At 52.4% G+C, this 19,385-nt stretch overlaps 2 protein-coding genes across 2 annotated transcripts in view; both read right to left on the bottom strand.

Moving 5' to 3' along the window:
- Positions 1 to 1,361: 1,361 nt before the first annotated feature.
- LOC128945510 (zinc finger protein 239-like) lies at positions 1,362 to 11,128 on the bottom strand. Its single transcript, XM_054289274.1, has 2 exons — positions 11,106 to 11,128; positions 1,362 to 2,442 (listed from the first exon to the last, which is right to left on the bottom strand). Exon 2 carries the CDS (start codon positions 2,429 to 2,431, stop codon positions 1,523 to 1,525), a length of 909 nt encoding a protein of 302 aa, XP_054145249.1. The 5' UTR covers positions 2,432 to 2,442; positions 11,106 to 11,128; the 3' UTR covers positions 1,362 to 1,522.
- Positions 11,129 to 15,194: 4,066 nt separating this feature from the next.
- The window catches only part of LOC128945582 (serine/threonine-protein kinase PAK 3-like), a gene marked incomplete at its 3' end in the record, with an annotated part of 46,502 nt that continues 42,311 nt past the window's right edge, over positions 15,195 to 19,385 (bottom strand). Inside the window, exons 9-14 of the mRNA XM_054289317.1 lie at positions 19,107 to 19,155; positions 17,977 to 18,086; positions 17,108 to 17,225; positions 16,616 to 16,715; positions 16,168 to 16,364; positions 15,195 to 15,326 (exon numbers count right to left, since the gene is read on the bottom strand). Coding sequence (XP_054145292.1) covers positions 15,195 to 15,326; positions 16,168 to 16,364; positions 16,616 to 16,715; positions 17,108 to 17,225; positions 17,977 to 18,086; positions 19,107 to 19,155 — 706 coding nt within the window. The remainder of the gene's footprint in view (positions 15,327 to 16,167; positions 16,365 to 16,615; positions 16,716 to 17,107; positions 17,226 to 17,976; positions 18,087 to 19,106; positions 19,156 to 19,385) is intronic.

A 19,385-nucleotide genomic window follows, 5' to 3' on the forward strand; every position in this document is an offset into this window, starting at 1 on the left:
ATAAGTTTCCCCCATGGCACTGGCCATGGCCATGTCCCCACATGTCGCTGACCACGTCCCACCATGTCCTCACCCATGCCTGTCTCCCCACCATGTTTCCATCCCTGTCATTGTTCCCCACATCTCCATCCATGCCCGTGTCCACACATGTCCCCATGAATGGCTATGGCCCCCTCCATGTCCATGTCTCCCTATGTCAGTCTCCATGTCTGTGTCCCACCATATCTGTGTTGTACCATGACCACACCCATGTCTTAGTTCAATGTCTACTTTTACCTCAAGATTAGATATTTTAAAGGGATGAAGAGAAATTAAAAGAAAATCAAGACCATAACAAAAGGATTTCAGTGTCCATGCTGGCTGAGGATCCACGTGCTTGGGCAGAAGGCAAGAACCTTTTCTGGTGGAGTTTCTATCCCACTGTCTCCAAAATCTTGGTCTTTTCCCCAGTTTTTCACCATTTGGTTACGGAAGACACCCTTGGGCAATAGGAAATCAAAATTGTGGAATCCCTGAAGTTGGAAAAGACCTTGTCCCGGCTCAGGGCAAATTTGGGAGAGAACCCCCAAAGGGGTTCCTCTAGACAGCAGATTCAATTGGCCCCTCCCCCAACTGGTTCAGGAAAAATAAAAGACCTCCTTGAAGAAAAGTGGAAAACCCTGTTTATTACACAATAAAACCTAAACAGTATTAAACAATAAAACCTCTTGCTGCTCTAAAAGAGAAACAAACTCACAAAGTCCCCTCCGTGGGCTGTAGCTTGGCTCACTCAGTCTCTTATCAGTCCCTCTGGTGCTGGAAATGCAACGGCCCAGGCCCGGCCTGGTGGGCCACAGGTGTGAGCTGCCGGTGCTCCCCTGGGTGTTCAGGCCAGAGCAGGTTTAAACAGGTCCAAAGAAAAGGGAAAAAACCCCACAGTCCAGGGAACTTCTTTGCCTCAACTAGCTAAAACTAACTAAAAGCAAAGGAGAGCTCTGTCTTGCCGTTTGTCCAACCACAGACAACACAGCACAGGAGCAGGAATGTGGAGGAGTGAGTGTCGAGTCTGAAAACAAACTGCACGCTGCTTCTCTCCTCCTTTCACTCTCAGGACAAGTCCTAAAGGTACAAAACTTATTATTCAGCATAAACAGAACAGACTGGGGATACAAGCATCATATAGTCCAGTCCACCCTGAACATACCTTCAACACCATTCAGTACTAGCTGATGTTACTAGAACATAGGATTGAATGCAAAAGATTTTATGTGGTTGAAAGTTGAAATCTGCTGTCCCCAAGGAATTCTGTGTCCCAATGGATGTTCCTGCTGCTGCATTTATCTAGCTGCCCACAGGGAACCAGAAAGATGTGAAGTCTCCAAACCAGGTGTCTTCCCAACACAGATCACCAGGACCATGGATCACCAGGGCTCTGCCCAACAACGGTCACTGGGGATCATCCAACGTGGATCCTCTCATGGGGGATGGAGCTGGAGCAGCACACAAAGCTCTTCCCACACTTGGGGCACTCGCAGGGCTTTCCTCAGTGGTGCCTCCATTGGTGTTCTGTCAAGTGAGAGCTCTGTGAGAATCTCATCCCACACTCCCAACACTCGTAGGGCCTCTCCCCGGTGTGGATGCGCCGGTGGATGGTGAGTTTGCAGTTTTGCTTGAAGCCCTTCCCGCAGTCGGGGTAGCGGAACGGCCTCTCCTCCGTGTGAATCCGCTCATGTTTGAGGAGATCGCAGCTCCTGTGAAACCTCTTCCCACACTCAGGACACTCGTAGGGCCTCTCCCCAGTGTGGGTGCGCTGATGTTTTCTCAGGTCAGAGTTCCACCCATAGCTCTTCCCACATTCCAAGCAGCTGTAGGGCCGTTCCCCCGTGTGGATCACCTGGTGCCGAATCAGGGCCGAGCTTCCTCTGAAGCTCTTCCCACATTCCCCACACTCAAAGGGCTTCTCTCCAGTGTGAATCATGTGGTGCTGCACCAGGTAGCCCTTCTGCCTGAAGCTCATGCCACATTCCTCACACTCATAGGGCTTTTCCCCAGTGTGGATCACCTGGTGTCGTATCAGTTGGCCCCTCTGCCTGAAGCTCTTCCCACATTCCCCACACTCAAAGGGCTTCTCCCCAGTGTGGATCCTCTGGTGTTGGATCAGGACGGAGTTGTGGCTGAAACTCCTCCCACACTCCTCACACTCAAAGGGCCTCTCCCCAGTGTGGATCACCTGGTGCTGCCTCAGGGTGGAGCTCCAGCTGAAACACTTCCCACATTCCAAGCATCTGTGTGGCTTCTCCCTGACATGAGGCTTCTTCACTAGCTCTGAGCTCTGGCTGGATTGCAGGATGCATTCCTGGCTCACAGGGGCTCTTTCCTCCCCAGAGCTCCCTGGGCAGGGTTTGCTGCCCCTCTTCATGAGGTACATTTGGGGCTTTTCCTCGTCCTCCATCAGGCCACGCCCTGGGAATGAAAAATCCTGGTTTGGGGAAAAAATCAAGAGGAGAGCAGCTTGGACTGGAAAAACCTCCATGTCCAAGTTTATCTAGAAAAGTCATTGGGCAACTTGTGTCTGTAAGAACCTCCAAAACACCAAGATTCAGCACAGAAATCCTCTGAAGATCAAGATGCAAGTCTAAAATTTCCCAAACGTCAATATTCAGCAAAAACTCCCGCCAAAATAAAGAGATTCAGCCCTCACAAAAAAACAAAAGCACCAACATTTGCCCAATAAAGCTCAGAAACATCAAGATTCAGCCCCCATGAAAATCATGGATTCACCCTACCCCAGTCACCTGATGCATCTGGGGGCACAAAGCTCCTGGGGCTGGGGGGCAGGCTACAGATACAGGGAGGAGTAGAACCTTGTGGTGCCACCTCTTTCTGCTCCTCCTTCTCCTCTGTCCCTGCTCTTCCTCACACTCCTCTTCCTCCTACAACTCCTCCTTCTCCTGCACAATCCCACCTTTTCCTCCCACGTGCAGCATTTGACCAGTTCGTTCCTCAACCCGGCTTCTCCTTCCCTTCTCCTTCTGCCCCAGGCCCAGCTCCCACTGCTGGCTCCCTCTTGCCCCCAAACCCACAGCACCCCACGGCAGGGGCAGGGATGGAGCTGGGGCAGGTCGGGCTGGGGCAGCGTTGGGCTCTCGGCCGCTCCCGCCCGTACTCGGTCCCCACTGCAGCCGCTCCCACCAGGACAGCACAGGGGGGCCCGGCCTTGGCGCTGCCCCACTCCCACCTCCCCAAATTCCCCTCAAGGGGGGCACACATATGGGGAAAGCTGGGAGCTGCAGGTCTGCCCGGCAACTGCTGAGTCATCAGCTCCATGTGCTATGATTGGCTGAGCACTGCCTGAGGGGTGGAGCTGCAGCAAGGCGGGATACCCTGCTCCAGGGGGGATGTCCCACAAATGGGGGACCCCCATGAAAGGAAGAAGTGTAAAGTGTCTTTACAAACAGATGCTGTGAATCTGCTCAGAGATAGAGCCAGGAACTTGTACATAAAGAAGCGACAGGAGAAGCCACCAGTTTCAGAAAATGTTATCAATTGATGACACAGACTGCTGCTCAGGCAAGGTCCTGCTAAATTCATGAACTTCGAGAAGAACAAAGACTTCACAGAGCCATGATAACGGTTTGCTACATAAAAGTAGGGAGCATATCAAGGGGATATGTAGTAGGTGGATTGGGAAGTCTGTTCCTTTCAAGTACTCCACCCAATGGGGAAAGGAAGAGGGAGATGCAGCTGAGAAAATTAGGATGATCAGGAGGCTGTGTCCTCCAACAACTGGAGAGACCCCATAGGAAATGTCCCATGGACCCTGCCTTTTTTTAGGAATTAAATTACTTTTACAGGACTCGTCTGTCTGCTTTGTGGACAGAAACCTCTGGTGATGTCAATTTTTCCACACACCTTGGAACGCGTCTGGAATTCCTTCCACCATCTGGGGCGGCGGGCAGTGAGTGCAGCTGAAGGTGCCTCACCCAGTTTGGGTGATCGGCTCCCTTGGGGGGCAGGAGCACCAGGGATTGATTGGGTACCTGAGAGTGACCAGGAGACAAACAAGTGACACATCAGGGGAGGCTGTGAAGAGTCAGCAGGGAGAGAGCAATGAAAATCTCATCAGTGAGTGCACTGGGATCTTTGGGGAGTGAACATGGCAGGGCACCCACGCAGGGTAGTAAAGAGAAAGCCAGGAAGGGGTCCTGTGCCAAAGGGATGATGATCCCAAACTATCTCTGAAGGGTTCCTTCCGAGAAGGGTGAGGAAGATTGCACATTTCCCCACAGGTAATTAAGGACTTGGACACCCAGGGTGGCAATAAGGGAAGTGGAGAAGGGATTTAGACAAAAGGGGATGGATGGTGTTGGTGTGCTGGGAAGAGACTGGGTGAAGAGGAGTGTGCAGCAATAAGGTTAAGGCAAGAAGCAGCAAGAGGAATCTATGTGGTAAGAAAAAGAAAAGAGGAGGAAGAGAAAAATACCGAGGATTGGGATGTTTTTCAGCAGGGTCTTATCCTCAACCTTTGCCAGCTGATCATTTGTATCCCCGGTTTCCAGGAGAGGAAATCAAGGAGGTCAGGGTTTCAGGGGGTTTCTCTGTGGGGGGCAGCGGCAGCACCGGGCGCAGAGCTGCGGCACCGGGAGCACGGGCTGGGGGCCTGTGGGCAGCTGCGGGGCCGGGCCGGGGCTGTGGGGCAGCCGGGGCTCAGCGCCGGGCGCTGCCTGACCCCACCAGCCCCGGGCAGGGCCGGCAGCGGCCCCCGGCCCCCAGGAGGCTGCGGGACGCCCCGGCCGCTGCCCGGCCCCGCGGAGCTGCCGGCCCTGCCCGCCGGGGGCGCCTTTGGACACTGCGGCAGGACAGGGAGCGGCTCTGGGATACGGGCTGGGGAGGGCACCCTGAGCACAGGGAGGAGGAGCAAGGAACATCTGGGAAAGGCGGATTATAAGGGAAGGATCAAGATATTCTTTGGGTCGCTGGAAAAAAAATGATTCTGCAGAAAGCTCAGCAGTTGTCAGAGGACGAGCACCCACAGGCACTGAGGGGGGCTGCAGGAGGGGCACAAGAAGGCCCTGCAGCACTTGGGCACAAAGGCACAGCAGGTGAATGCAAGAAGGGAGCAGCAAAAGGCCAAGCTGAAGGCAAAGGCCAGGGCACAGTTCCTACAGCCCCTGAGGGATCAACCCCAGGGCCCAAGGGGGCCCCAGCACCCAGGGCACGGCTCGGCCACAAGCACCTGGCAGAGGCATTGCCCTCCTCGGCAGGGGAGAGCCCACCCAAACAGCCCCTGGCAAGGAACCAGGGCTCCAGCTGCAGGGCACAAGGACACTGCAAGCACAGACAGCAGCACCCTCAGGACCAGCAAGTCCACCCCTTGATGGACATGGATTGGCAGGGCTGTCACATCTCCCATCACACCAGGGACCCTCCACACTGCAGCCCTTGAGAACATTCAGGGTGGGTCTGCATTGAGAGGAGGCATTTCCTGATGGACACAGGAGTCTCTCAATCCACTCTGAATCTTAGACCTAATGGGTAAAACAGTAAAGGCATGGTTTAATTATTAAGGGAATAAGTGAGAAAGATGAGCAGGTATGATTTAATCAACCACTATTAGGAGATCTAGGGGATACATCTCCTAATGTTTGAAATAAACGCATTTTTTTTTCTTCCTACTGTGATTGCAACTTACTGGGAAGGAATTAGTGGCTGAATTTTGATATTGTAAAAGGTCATACAGAGGCTTATGCCGTTGTACTTTCTGTCAAATGTCTGGCAAGGCCTATGCTGAAGTGAACCCACAAATGTGGGAAGTCCCAGGGAAAGAGGGAAAATTAGGTATGGAGCCTCACCAAATTACTGTGAAGCAACAAGGACAAGAGGTTGCTTGTATTGATTTAAAATCAATACCCTATTCCAAGAGAGGGAAGGAAGGGCTTACCGCTTATCACTCACTCCCTGTTAAAGGCAGGGTTTTGGAGCCAGGGATCTCTCCCTAGAATACTCCAGTCAACAAACTGGATGGATGGACACAAGGAGGAATCACAGAATTTTCAAGTGTTAAAAAGGAGATTAACTGAGGCTCCTGCCTATTGGAATAAGAATCCCAATATTACCAGGTAGATTGTGCCTGGGCCAGTGTGACCCTTGCTGCTGGGCCAAAGGCATCAACTGTGGTGTATCACCCAGTGACACCTTTAGCTTGCTGGAGATTGCAGCTAGGCAGTGAAGAAGTCCAGGCTTGTTAGGAACTCCGTTTACCTCAGGGGAGGAGGCTTCAGGCGATGGTGAAGAGAAAGGAGACGGATTCTGCTGGAGGGTTATATCCAGAGCTTTATTCCATGGTCACAGAGGTCTGAATCTTGGCAACAACTCCAACAGAATCCCGACCACATGGCTTGGTTCGGCTTTTAAGCTCAGGGACAGGGGAAGGGGAGGGACAGGTGAGCCACCAACCAGGTGGGAGGGGCAGGGTCTCAAGGGACGAGGGACACCTATACAGGCCAATGACCCCCAGGCCTGAGGGGCATCCTTTGAAAGTGACGAACCACAGGACACCTTGCAGGAATGTTAAAACTGATTGACAGCCCAGCAGGGGGCGAGGGGGGAAGGGGAAGAGGGGTATTGGCACACCTGGGGAAGGGACCTGGAAGTTTAAGACAGGTTATTACGACACACCGCAACACCTGCCCTGGCCCTCCTAGACAGGGAGAAAGAATTTGAATTATAGGTAAATTTTAAACAGGGCCATGCCAAAGGAATTCTTGTGTTAAAATGTTTAACCCAGTGGCCTGAGTGGCCTCAATGTCTGCAGAATTGTGCAGCCACAGCTTTCGTGGGAAATGAGGCCTGAAAACTGATGACAACAGGAGGATCTCCTATAGTTCAAGTCTGGCACCAAGGTAAAGCTTTGACAACCAAAAGAGCCTCTAAATGGATGTGCAGGGCTCGGTTATTGCAGTATGAAACTTGTTCAACAGCACAGGAGGATTTAGAACTGAGGACAGGGCAAGGGTTTAACCCAGCCTCCTGTTTGAACAGCCTGGAGAGGGGCTGGCAAGGAACCCAGGACTGCACTCAAGGGACAGAGCTCCAGACCCAGGCTGGGACAGATTGATGATGGGACATTGCCTGGCCTGAAGGAGAAAATGTGTTTGTGGATGGCTCTGCAAGGGCAGCAGAAGGGAAAAGAGCTACAAGACAGGCTGTGATTAAGGAAGGGGAATCAGACACAGCGCAGGTCACCGCCCCATGCTCAGCTCAACCCGCGGAGCTGTGGGTGCCTGTGAGAGCCTGGTACTGAAATGCCCTGAGCAGGAAGGCTTCAATATCTTCTGCTGACACCATGGCACCTAACAGGGGGGCAAAAGCAATTCTCACTTCTTCAGCATTCACTGCATCACTTATCAGGAATTTCTAAAAGAACAATTCATAGAGAAGGGATTGTGGAAGCAATAGACTCAGAAAGAAGTCGTCATTTTACTGGAAAGATCCTTCAGGGGGTTATGGCAGCTTTAGGAATACAATGGGACCTCCATATCCCCTGGCACCACCAGGAGTTCAGGTCAGGTAGAAAGAACGAATGGGGAAAGAAAGAAAGAAAGAATGAAAGAAACACCTTTGGAAGCTGGTGATAAAAACCAAGAGGCCATGGGTACGGCTTTTGCCATTGGCTATGGCAAGAAGAAGAGACAGACTCAGGGCAGATATTCAATTATCTCCCTTGGAACTGATGTCTGGAATTCCTTACCCTGGTAATTCTCCACCCAGTGCAGGGTGGAGATGAGGGATGTACATTTAAGGCAGTCTGTGGCCACAATCCTGTCTCTTGTGAAATCTCTCCCACAGGAAGCTGGGCTGGCACACAGCCTGCCCTGGCACTTTGCTGCTGCCAATACCCAGCCAGGACATCGGCTCCTGCCTAAGGAGTGCAAAGCAGCACCACTGGTGGCCAAGGGGCCCGTGCCAAGTTTCTGAGGCCAGAAACAGCCGCCAGCACAGCTCAACACGGGGGGACCCCTCAGCCTGGCCTCAAGGGCTCTGAAGCCCCGCAGATTTGCACTTCCCGCCCGCAGCAGGAGGATGGGAGGCCGCCCCTGAGCCTGCCCTGAAGGCAACGCAGCAGCAGCCAGGGCTCCACAGCGGGCCAAGCCCCTGCGCCTGCCCACAGATCCTTGCCTGGAATCCTCTGCAATCCTGGCCACCCTCCTCTGCCATCTCCAGCCACTGGGGCCAAGCCTTGCTGCCACTGCTGCAGCTTCAGCGCTGGCTGGGCCTGCACTGCCACAGCTGCTGGGGAACACCACGGCACAATTCCACTCTGGGCCTCACTGACACCCACACTCTGGGCTCCCTGCCATTGCACTGCTGCAAAATGTACCGATTTGGGTTCTTTTAAATATACTTTCTCTACTCAGGTTTGGTTTGTCTTTGCCTCGAGGAAAGGAATTTTAAAGGTTTTATTTAAGGGGTGTTACACCATTCAATGGAGAAGAGTTCAACATCCGAACAGACTGGGAACAGCCCAAAAGACACCCACAGAGATAACGACCAGCAACAAAACATCAACATTGCCCAGCAGCAAACAGCAACCAACAGCTACCCCAGACACTGCCCCTGGCAGAGCTGGAGACACCTGGGCTGGAAAAGGCTGAGAAGGAAATCCAGGAGTTTGGACCTAATTTACATCAGAGGGGAAGAAATCTGGGTCTAATAGGAAACCAAACACTAAAAACTTACACAACTTGAAAGCAATGAACATTAAACCAGTGGATTTCTGTAGGTTTTGGATGGCATAAAGTTTAGGAAAAATCTAGTAAAACTCACATGTCATTCAACAATTTTCTCTCCACACCCGGGCTGTGTGTGAGTGAAATGATTTCTGTTGCACATCCTGGCCAGAATCAAGTAATGCCTTGACTTTTTAACACTGGAAATGTTGGAGAGTTTTGGCTCTTCTCACCATTTTGGTGACAAGATTACAACATTAGAATGTTTTTTTCTTAATAACCCTTCTTTTGGTCAGTAGGGTTTGGGTCAGGGGTGTCAGAATCAATTTATATTCTGAGGAGAAGTACAGGCTTTTTGGGTATGTGTGTGCTTGTCTCTAAGTGATGGCACAATTTTGGTCTGGGTTTCTCCATGTTCACCTTTAGGATGCATTTGGAAAAACTAGAAGAGGTTTAAATGTGACGCTTTAACTCATAAACAGTTAACAGAATAGTGTTTAAAAAAAGGAAAAAAAAGACATCAAAAAAAAGGCAAAGGAAGCTGGGTGGGAAAGGAAAAGGGGAATCACCAGGTTACTGCCCTGGAAGAGAAGCTTTGGTTCTAGTCAGCCTGAGAGGAGCTTTAGAAATGCACATTAACACTGCTGGGCAAAGTGTGGACAATGCACCTGGGTCTCTTGCCTGGGGCAGGAATTGGGCTGATTCCCTCTGCCCCTCACCCCAAGCTCTGCCTGCTTGCACTGATGGAATTTGCACAGCTCAAGGCAGAGCCCAGGGTGAGGATATCTGACCCTGCAACACAAACGGGTGAAGCTGCAAAGGGAAACAGCAAATGGAGAATGTTGGGAAAACTGCACTATAAATAAATGGGGGGGAATCATCCTGCTGCCATCTCCAACATGTGCTGTCACTGTCTATGTTATATAGGGTGGATTACAGCATGGTGGCTGTTCAGGAAAGCAGTTGAGAACCCAAGTATTTGATGTTTAAATTACAGAAAATTGGCCAATTGATGCAGCCCTGGCTCCTGAGGCAGTGCAAATAATGGGAAAAACATAAACACCCACCAGAACAAATCCTACAACACCACGGACCAGCTCCTGGGAACCCGAACCAATTCATATCAGGAGCCACAGAGCCCATTTCTCATTTCAATGGCATCATTAGATTACAAGCTGTCCTCGGAATAACCAAGCAGACAGCTCCAGCTCCTGACCTTCCTGCTGACCAATCCACTGAAATGAGGAACACAACACTTCACCATGGGATGGCATCAGATCATCTGGTAGCAGAAGGAGGAGGAGTTAATGAAAAATTAAATGACTTAAACTGCTGCTGGCAAATAGATCACAAAGGAAAAGCGGTGAAATAGAAAACAAAGGAAAAAACAAAGCAGCTCATGTTCCAACTAAAACGTGAAAAGAATGGCAATGGGACACGGTTTTGTGGCTCCATGACAGACCATGGGATAAACAAACGCTGTTTCTCCTCTGATGTGCTACAGCAACTCTCATCTTTTTACCATGCTCCACACCTTGAGAGTGCAGCTCATTCAGCAGGTGAGCGAGGGGATGCAGGTGGCAGCCAGGCCTCCTGATCCAGAAACGGCTACAGAAGGACAGGGAATAAGGGCACTGAGAATAATCCCAAAACCAAAGACACAGTAAGGCAAAAAAAAAAAACAAAAAAAAAAAAAAAAAAAAAACCCCAAAATAAAATAAAATTCACCGAGTGAATCTGCCTGGAGATAGGGCCAGGGACGTGTAGATAAGGAAGGGAGAAACCATCAGTTTCAAAAACTGTTACTAATTAACATGGACTGCTGCTCAGACAAACTCCCGCTGAATTCCTGAACTTCGGGAAGAACAAAGACTGAACAGAGCCATGAATATCGGCTGTTATACAAAAGTGGGGGTGCACATTAACGAGGACATGCAGTTGATGGATCGGCAGGTCTGAACCTTCCAAGTACCTCAGCAAAGGGGCAAACGGAGAGGGAGATGAGGCCGGGAAATGAGGATGAAAAGGAGGCTGCGAACTACAACAATGGCAGAGAGCGCACGGCAAATGCCCCACGGCCTCTCCCTCTGCTCAGCAATAAAGTCACTTTTACAGAACTCCTCTGTCTCCCCTGGGCACAGAAACCTCCGGCCACGGGAATTTCCCCGCACAGCCCCGGACACGGGGCAGCCCCCTCTGTCCCAGCCACAGCAACCGGGCCGAGCCAGCGCTGCTCCGGCAGCGGCTCCTGCCGAGGCAGCGACGGCAAGGAGACCGCGGGCAGCCGCTCCCGCAGCGCCCTCACGCCAGCGGCAACACGGGCCGGACACGACACAACGAACCCGCCCGAGCCCCCTGCCGCCCCCGAGGCCCCGCACAACCCAGCGCGACTCCCACCTGCGCTGCGGCCGCGTCCGAGCTCCGCCTCCGAGCTCCGCCGCCGCCTCACCGCGCTCCGGCCGCTGCCGCCGCTCACGGGCCCGCACCGACAATGGCGCCGCTGCCCAGCCACGGCCGCCCTCAGCCCGCCACCGGGGCCCTGCTCCGCCCCGCTCCCACCAATCAGCGCGCCACAACCACGACTGACGGCACCATCACCCAATCCCAGCCAGGGCCGGGCTCTGCACACGGCACAGCCCCGCCCCGCGCTCTCAGGGCACCCAGGGCTGCGTGAGGGCAGAGCCGGAGCTGAGGAACAGCCCTGGAACGGGCCCGGGCCCGAGGGGGATTGAGCTGAAAACACAAACAAACTTCTCCGCACCTCCCGCCACGGCTTTCCCGACACTGCGGCTCCGGTGGCTCCGGCTCAGCGGGAAGCCCTGGAGCCTCACTTCTCGTACCCCTAATTAGGAGCATCAGTGCATCGCTTTGAATTCCCCCAAAAACAGGAAAACCGTTCCAAACCCCAGTGGATGAGTGGGGGAGGGGAGAGATTTGTGACAGAAAACTCCAAAAACTCAGAGCAGGATAATGAGAAGTAAGTGAAGACCTTTAAATCCAGTCATCCCCCACGCCTTCCTCCTTCCAGCTGCACCTCCTACCCCGGCAGTGCCGCAGACAGGGAATGGAGCCGGGCTCAGTTCATGCCCCGGGGCTTCTCCCTCTGCTCAGGGACAGGAGTCGTTCCCCTGCTGCACCCTGGGCTCTCTCCCACCGGAGACTTCTCCAGGAACTTCTCCAAGCTGAGTCCATCCCACGGGGCACAGCCCCCTCCAAGTGCTGCAGCGTGGGTCACTGTGCCCCGGGGTCAGTCCTGCCAGGACAGGCTGCTCCAGCGGGGCCGCGGGGTCACAGCCTCCTCTCAGGCATCGCCGTGCTCAGCGTGGCTGCTCCGCGGGCTGCAGGGGGATCTCTGCATCCCCGTGGATCTGCAGAGGGATCTCTGCATCCCCGTGGATCTGCAGGGGGATCTCTGCATCCCCATGGATCTGCAGGGGGATCTCTGCACCCCCATGGATCTCTGCATCCGACATGGCCGTCTTTGGAGTCACCAGGAATAGGCTGAGCTCTACCTGAAGCTCTTCTCACATTCCCCACACCTTTCCCAGCACAGGGAGGCTTTTACCTCCTCACAGTTCCCCGGGCTGACAAGGAGAGGAATAGACATGGTGAAGGGAAAAGGAAAAGGCAGAAGGAGAGGAAGGAACAAGAGGGAACAAGGGAGGAAGGAGATGAGAAAGGAAAGTGGATGGATGTAGGACAGAATGAGGAGAAGGAGGGCAGACAAGGAGAAGATGGGATTTGCCTCCATGCCAGAGGGAAGGGGAAGGAGATCCCCCCAGTCCATCCCTGGCAGGATGGTGTTGGCAGTGAGGCTGTCCTGCAGCGATGCTGGGCTGGGAGATGGAGCAGCAGAGAGGGGAAAGGGGCAGTGATTCCTCCTGCCCTGCCTGGCTGTCCCAGCCTGGAGCGTCCTGAGGCTGCCGAGGCCCTTGGAGCGTCCAGCACTCCGGAGCCCGAAGCTCAGGGCTGCTTTATAAAGCTGACAAAGTCGGCAGGATGGGTCTGGGTATGATCTGCAGCAAACTGGGTTTATTGGTACAGGAACAGGGGATGGAGCTGAACAGGGCCCAGGGACAAAGACAGGGTGCAAGCTGAGGGCACAGGGGGTTTTTATATGGGGTAGTGAGGGTGGAGCTGAGGGTCAGGGTCCAATGGATATGGGGGAAATGGTGCAAAGGAGGGATTAAGGGTCGGGTCTGCTAATAGGGAAACAGGGGCAGAGGAATGCAGTAAATTAGGGCCAATGGAGGGACAGAGAGGAGAACATTGTAGGGACTAACCAGACACCAGTAATAGGGGGTGAACTAGGGTAATTAGGCCAACAGGCCAATGGAGTAACATAACTTTACATAAATGAGCATGTGCCTGCAAAGATCTGTGGGAGAAGCAAGCTTCTCACCATAACCTTGAAATCTATTCCTCTTACTGGGGACCAGTCCTCCACGGGTGGGAGATTAAACTCTAATGGTAGGCCCATGGGCCTCCACACCAATGCATTTTCCTTTTCTTTGCAGTCTTTTTCTTCTCCATCCACACAAACTTTATGATTGACAGATCATGACTTGGGAGAACAACAAGGGGTGAGGACCTTGGGCGTTGTGAGAAAGGAGCCTCACGCTTTAGAATTTTTAGAATTTTAATAAGGGATAAATAGAGACACATGAATAACAGCACTGGTGCTTGGCGATGGCCTGAGGCACACCTGTTAACCACAGCAACTCTTCTTATCTCCTTTTCCCCCTACATTCGTAAATGCATATTCATAATGATCATAGTAATTCAAACATTTCTTTTAACTTGTTTACATGTTCCAGGAATTCTTTAGGTTGGTTTTACCCCCATCTCGCCTTTTTAGAGTACATGCAGGAATCATGGATTGCTGTTTTGAGGGTTGTGTGTCACTCCCTCACAAGGGCCCCCTGTTCTGTGGTTTCAGCAGGTGACAGTTATTGACAGTGGAAGGGTCAGTGGCAGGGCTCCTCATCACATCCCTTCCTTAAATGTTATCTGACCATGCAGAGGGTTTTAGCCATTTCCACAGGTCCTTTAAATGAACATTAGCTATTTCACAAACATCTCTGAGTTATTATTGTCAGTTAGTTACAAAAATAAAAGCATTAGTTATTATTTCACTACAGCTACTTCTGCAAAAGTTAACATTATAATGGACAACATCTGGCATCCACTTTAATATTTTGCAAAAGCCAAAACTATAATGTATGTTTTTCACACTGTTCGCAAATTAAAATATCATCCATAAATGATGGTCTGAGGATATGAGCTACACAGAGGCCAGGGCATTGGCCACAAAAACCTGACAAATTATGCTATAGCAAAAGCAGTTAAAAGTGATTACAAACTGTACTGCAGCAAAATTGTTGTAATTAAGAATACTTTGCAGAAGTCAATACATAATAGCAAAAGCAACACTACCTAGTTATTTATAACAAACCCAGGGCAGGTTTTTCCCTTGCATGGAGCACTTGGGCCTTCCCCGGGCCCCTTCTGCCCTCGTGCAGAGCCGGTGGCATTTTCCAGCACACCCAGTTTGTAACCAAGAGCCGGGTGCAGCCGAGAAGGCTCCAAGCGCCTCCTTCCAGGCTGACTCTGCAGGTGCCGAGGCTGCTCTGGGCTCTGCCAGGGCTCTGCTGGGGCTCAGCTCTGGGCCAGGCTGGGCCCGCTCTCCCCTCACATTGCTCCGGGCAGCTGAGGCACAGCGGGAGAAGGAAGGGACACGGCAAGGCAGTTGAGGGTTAAGAGAGTTTTTATTCAAAAAACTGCCATAACAAACAGGCTGTCATAAGAACCATAACACACAGGCAATCCTAACTACCCTAACCAACTAGCAGTGCTAACTACCATAACCAACTAGCAGTGCTAACTACCATAACTACCTAGTTGACCTAACTACTGTAACAAGAAGCTGCCCTCAAGTGCTTCATCTCCTCCGCTGCTCCCTCAGTTGCTTCGCTGCAGTGATCAGAGGTGTCAGGCTGGAGAGAGGCTTGGCTGATGATAAAAATGGGTGCTGCCAAAAGGATAAAGAGGAAAGAAATGAACTGTTACTTTCCAGAGTCAAGTTCCTCACAGGCTCTGTTGCAACAGGACAAAGGGAAATGGTTTGTAACTCAGGAGAGGGAAGCAGGCTCAGATTGGATCTAAGGAAGAATTTTTTAACCAGCAGAGTGGGGAAACAGTGACAGAAGGTGCCCAGAGATGTGGGAGGTGCCTCCTCCCTGGAAACATCCAAGCTCAGGTCAGGCAGGGCTCTGGGCCCCCTGAGCTGCTTGAAGATGTCCCTGCTCGCTGTTGTGCACCAGGCCCAGATGAGCTCCAAAGGAGCTGCCAAGCCACAGCAGGCGAGGATTCTGCTTGCTCTGCGTGTGGAACGCAGCCAGACTGGAGACTGTCGGAGGGGGCCCCACAAGAAAACCCCTCCCTGGCGCTGCTGCTTCCCCTGCAGCCCCTGGCCCTCACCTGCAGCAGCTCCTGGGCAGCCCAGCGCCGCTCCTCGTCCGTCTCCAGGCTGCACTCGAGGAAGTCCCGCAGCAGAGCCGACAGGCGCCGGGGCTCCTGCAGCTGCGGGGTCCCGTTCTGCCGGATCAGAGCGCGAGCCTGCAGGGAAAGCAAACTCAGTGCTCTGCCAGCTCCCTTCACACCCACACGGGCTCACATCCACCCCGGGGCCTCAGCCCCAGCTCCAGGGGCACTTTCCTCCCTGCCACAGATGCTGCTCACAGCTCATTTTGCTATGCCAGCCAAAAACCCCAAACCCTGGGGCTGCCACAGCCACTGCAACATCCAAATGATCTCGCCTTGAGAGCCAGTTTCACTGGCTGACTTTGTTCGTTGGAACCTCCATGAGAAATATTGTGTTATTTCAGAGGATTCTTACGTCAAGTGCATCTCTGCAGTGCCACTGACACTCAAGTAGATGCATTTCTGATGCCCCGTCCCAAAAATTGCCAGGCAAGAAACAGGAGGTTTGTGTTGCTGAAAGCTCAGGATTGGTGCCAAAGAGAAAGTAGCTTGGACTAGGAAAGAAATATGTTAGATTCTAAAGGGGATGTTAAGCAATCATCTTCAGGTTTTAGACAAGTTTCCCAGTGAGAAGAATCAGGGGGGTGATCATCTTGCAAAACCTCTTTTTAGAAACTCCTTCAAAAAACTTGTTGGGATTTGTGGGTGGGATTTGGGGATGGTTTGGGGTTTTCTTTCAACATTAGAGCTACTGCACTCGTTCACATTTTCAGGTCATCCTCCCAGCCAGAAGAGCTGCAACAACATAAATCCCAAAGCAGATTTTTGCTGGAGACTGCAGAATAATCATCTGTGTTGAGGATGGAGTCCTCTGGGAATTCCCTTCCCATGTGTAGAAACTTCCAGCTGCTGCTCCCAGTGCAGGGTCCCCCTGTGCTCACAGGCCTCTGCAGCCACTGCAGAATTTGCCTCTTACCATGGCCGCCGTTTCCCTGAAGTAAGGAGGTTCTCCTTCCACCATCTCGATGGTCACAATTCTAAAGGCCCAGATGTCCACCTTGGGGCCATAAGGAGATCTGGTCACAACTTCTGGGGCCATCCAGTGAGCAGTGCCCACCATGGAGCTGCACTGGTCCTGCTTAGGGCTGAGCTGAGCGCAGAGGCCAAAATCAGCTGAGAACAGAAACAAACCCTGTCAAAGGCAGCTGGAATGAGGAAACCAAGCACAAAGAAGGGCCATAGGCAGAGCAAAGGCACTGCTGGCACCCTGCTCCTCTCCTGAGCTCTCTGCAGGGGCAGCCTCTCTCAGCTGGCAGCAGAGGCCGGGCAGTGCCCCCAGCAGCCCTTGTGGGGCTCTGGCCCTCCCTGGGAAGCAGCCCCACACCCGCAGCCCGGGAGCGCCGTGCCTGGCCAGGAACACCCACCCAGCCTGACAGAGCCGTCCGTGCCCAGGAGGATGTTGGAGCTCTTCAGATCCCTGTGGATCACCCGCTTGGAATGGAGGAAATCCAGGCCCTGCAGACACTGAGAGAGAACAAGAAACATGAGGGCAAAAACCAATGGCCAGAATATATCACACAAGAAAGGACAGTTCAGAATTCTGCCAGCAGCAGCTTTGCTGTGACAGGCCAGGAGTGCAGTGCACACCAGCTCCAGGCAAATGGTTCAAGGCAAAGCTGAGAACAGCAAATCAAATCCAAACCAGACAGAGAGTACCACAACAGCAGGAGAGAGAACAAGAACAGAGTAGAAGTGCAGTGATGCTGGCAGGCCGTTCACTGCAGAGGCTCTTTCTTCTCCAGCTCACAGAAACAACACAGAAACAAAGGCCTGAGCATGGAGCCACTCCTGTTCTCACGCCCTCTTTGGAAGGGCCATCGTGTCCCAGCCATGGAGTGACAAGCAGGACCGCTCACCTCCCGACTGACAGCTGCCATCTCTCCTTGAGCCATGCGTATCTGTCTGACAACGTCCTGCAAAGTTCCTCCATCCATGTATTCCATCACCAGCCAGAGATCTCCATCAACAAGGAAGCTGGAAGAGGAAAGCAATGGCATGGAAAGGAAAGTGCAGAGCTCAATTCCCCCATGGAAAAGCCTGGAGTGGGGTTTTGTTTCCAGGTCAATTATCAATGAGGACAGAATCAGATGGAGAGACATTCCTGCCAGGCTGCACAGCCCTTGGAATCTGCACAGTCTAAAGGAGAAGGAGACACCTGTGAGAAAGGAGAGGCCTTAGATGGCAAGCAGGTGAAAAATAGCAACAGCCCAGATCAATGTGGAACCACAACCCTTGGCCCCAGCTGGTTCAGCTTCTGAACTCATCAGTTCCACCATTCCCTGCAGAAGAAGGCAACACAACTGCCAGGGTTATCCAGGGGAGGAGGCTGTTCAGCACTTGGGACAAAAGCAGTCAGAAAACCTTTCAGAAAGTCCCTTCAGAAACAGGCAAGGCCAGTGAAAAATGGGCAAATGAGGCATTTCTGGACACAAGAACCTGATCTTCCTGGCATCTGTAGCAATGGAAAAGGGCTGGGAAGAAGAAGCCAAGGGAAATAATTTCTGCTGTGGTTCATCAGCATTTGTTAGAAGACACAGCAAATGGGGAGGAACTTGAAGGAAAAACCAAAGCAAAGCAACAAAAGCACACGGAGGGAGTGAACTGCCAGGCTGTTGTTTTGGGAAGATGTGGCTGGGTCAGGCATTTTCCAAACAGGCTACAGACTCCAGATGCCAGGAAAGGTTAACGCAGGGCCTGGGCACGGGATAAGAGCGGAAGCACTGACCTGTCCAGAAAGTTGACAATGTTGGGGTTCTTCTTGTCCTTCAGGAGCAGGATCTCATTCACAGCTCGTTCCCTATTCTGCCCTCTGAGACTCATTTTCTTGATGGCCACCTGAAGGGACATTGCAGCCTTTAACTGCAGGAGTCTGTGGCAGGAGGCCACAGCAAACACGGAGCGAGTCTTTTTGGAGCAACGGAGCCGGCCTGGGCCCAACTGCCTTGGGATGGGACACCAGAGCTCAGCAAGGGCCATTCCCACAGCCCATTGCTCTGCCAGCCGGGGGCTGCTCACAGGACACATGGCCAGAGACATTTGGCCTTGCAAGCTCTGCAGAAATGGTCCCTCAGCTGCCAGCCTCAAAGCTCTAACAACATTCTCTGCACCTACAGTCTTCTCAAATGGCCTCAACACTCTCATTATTATTATTATTATTCAAACACATGTTGCAAGCAGGAGGTAATTCTGGTTCTGTAAAAACAGAGCAAAACAGCCAGAAACCCTTTAGCAATTCTATGGGATTTGGTCATGATTTCAGATCCAACTGCTCTGTTTGGGATTGCACAACTAAGCAAACACACACCCATTGCTCAGGTGATGCCTGTCACAGGCTGTCACTGACACCAGACCCAAACACAACTGCAGGATTTAGGAGAGAGCTTTGCTCTGGACACCCATCTTCTCATTTCTCTCCCTCTCCCTCTGTGAACAGCTGAAGTAGGACTAAAACCCCAAAATAAGCCCAAGCAGGAGCTCTCCCTAATTAGGCCTTGAGGTTCCCTTTGAAGATAAAAGGCAGGATGGAAAAACTGCTAAATAATGTTCCTGTCTGAGGCTGGGATGACGATAAACTGGACCTCAGTCTCCAGCAGCTGATGCATTCACACTTTTAGATATGAAGACCAAGCCAGGGCGTCCTGCACTGACAGACACCGCTGCCCTCCTTGCATTCCTTGTGCTCTTCAGAAGGACCAAGTGTGTCCCAGCTGTGCTCTGCAGGCTGACACTGCTCTGCCTTCAGAGGAGCAGCCTGGGCAGGAAAGCTCTGCTGGCCCCCAGAGCTGCAGCCACAGCTCCCAGCAGAGGGGAAAGCCCTGCAGAGCTGCCAGCCGTGCTGGGCGTGTTGGCACTGACCTCTCCTCCAGTGACCCTGTCGAGTCCTTTGTAAACGGTTCCGAAAGCCCTGGAGACAAAAGAGCAGAGAAGAAAGAAGCAGCGCTTTAGGCCCTGGCAGTGAAAGCCAGCCCAGACAGGAGATCTCTGCTGCCTGCAGCGTTCACAAACACCTGGGTGCATCGACCCTTCCATCACCAGCACAGCAGCCACCAGCCCTCTGCCATGCAAGGTGTGCAAGAGGAAACTGAGACCCAGCACGAAGGAACTGGGCTGGAGCAAATCCCAAATGTCCACGCT

The sequence above is a fragment of the Melozone crissalis genome, unplaced genomic scaffold (assembly GCF_028551555.1).
Source record: "Melozone crissalis strain CALT ecotype California unplaced genomic scaffold, PUWL_Pcris_2 ptg000066l_1, whole genome shotgun sequence".
NCBI lineage: Eukaryota > Metazoa > Chordata > Aves > Passeriformes > Passerellidae > Melozone > Melozone crissalis.

Bases quoted from the DNA above. Each gene is read 5' to 3' on its own strand.
- LOC128945510 (XM_054289274.1), bottom strand. From the start codon at position 2,431: ATGGAGGACGAGGAAAAGCCCCAAATGTACCTCATGAAGAGGGGCAGC.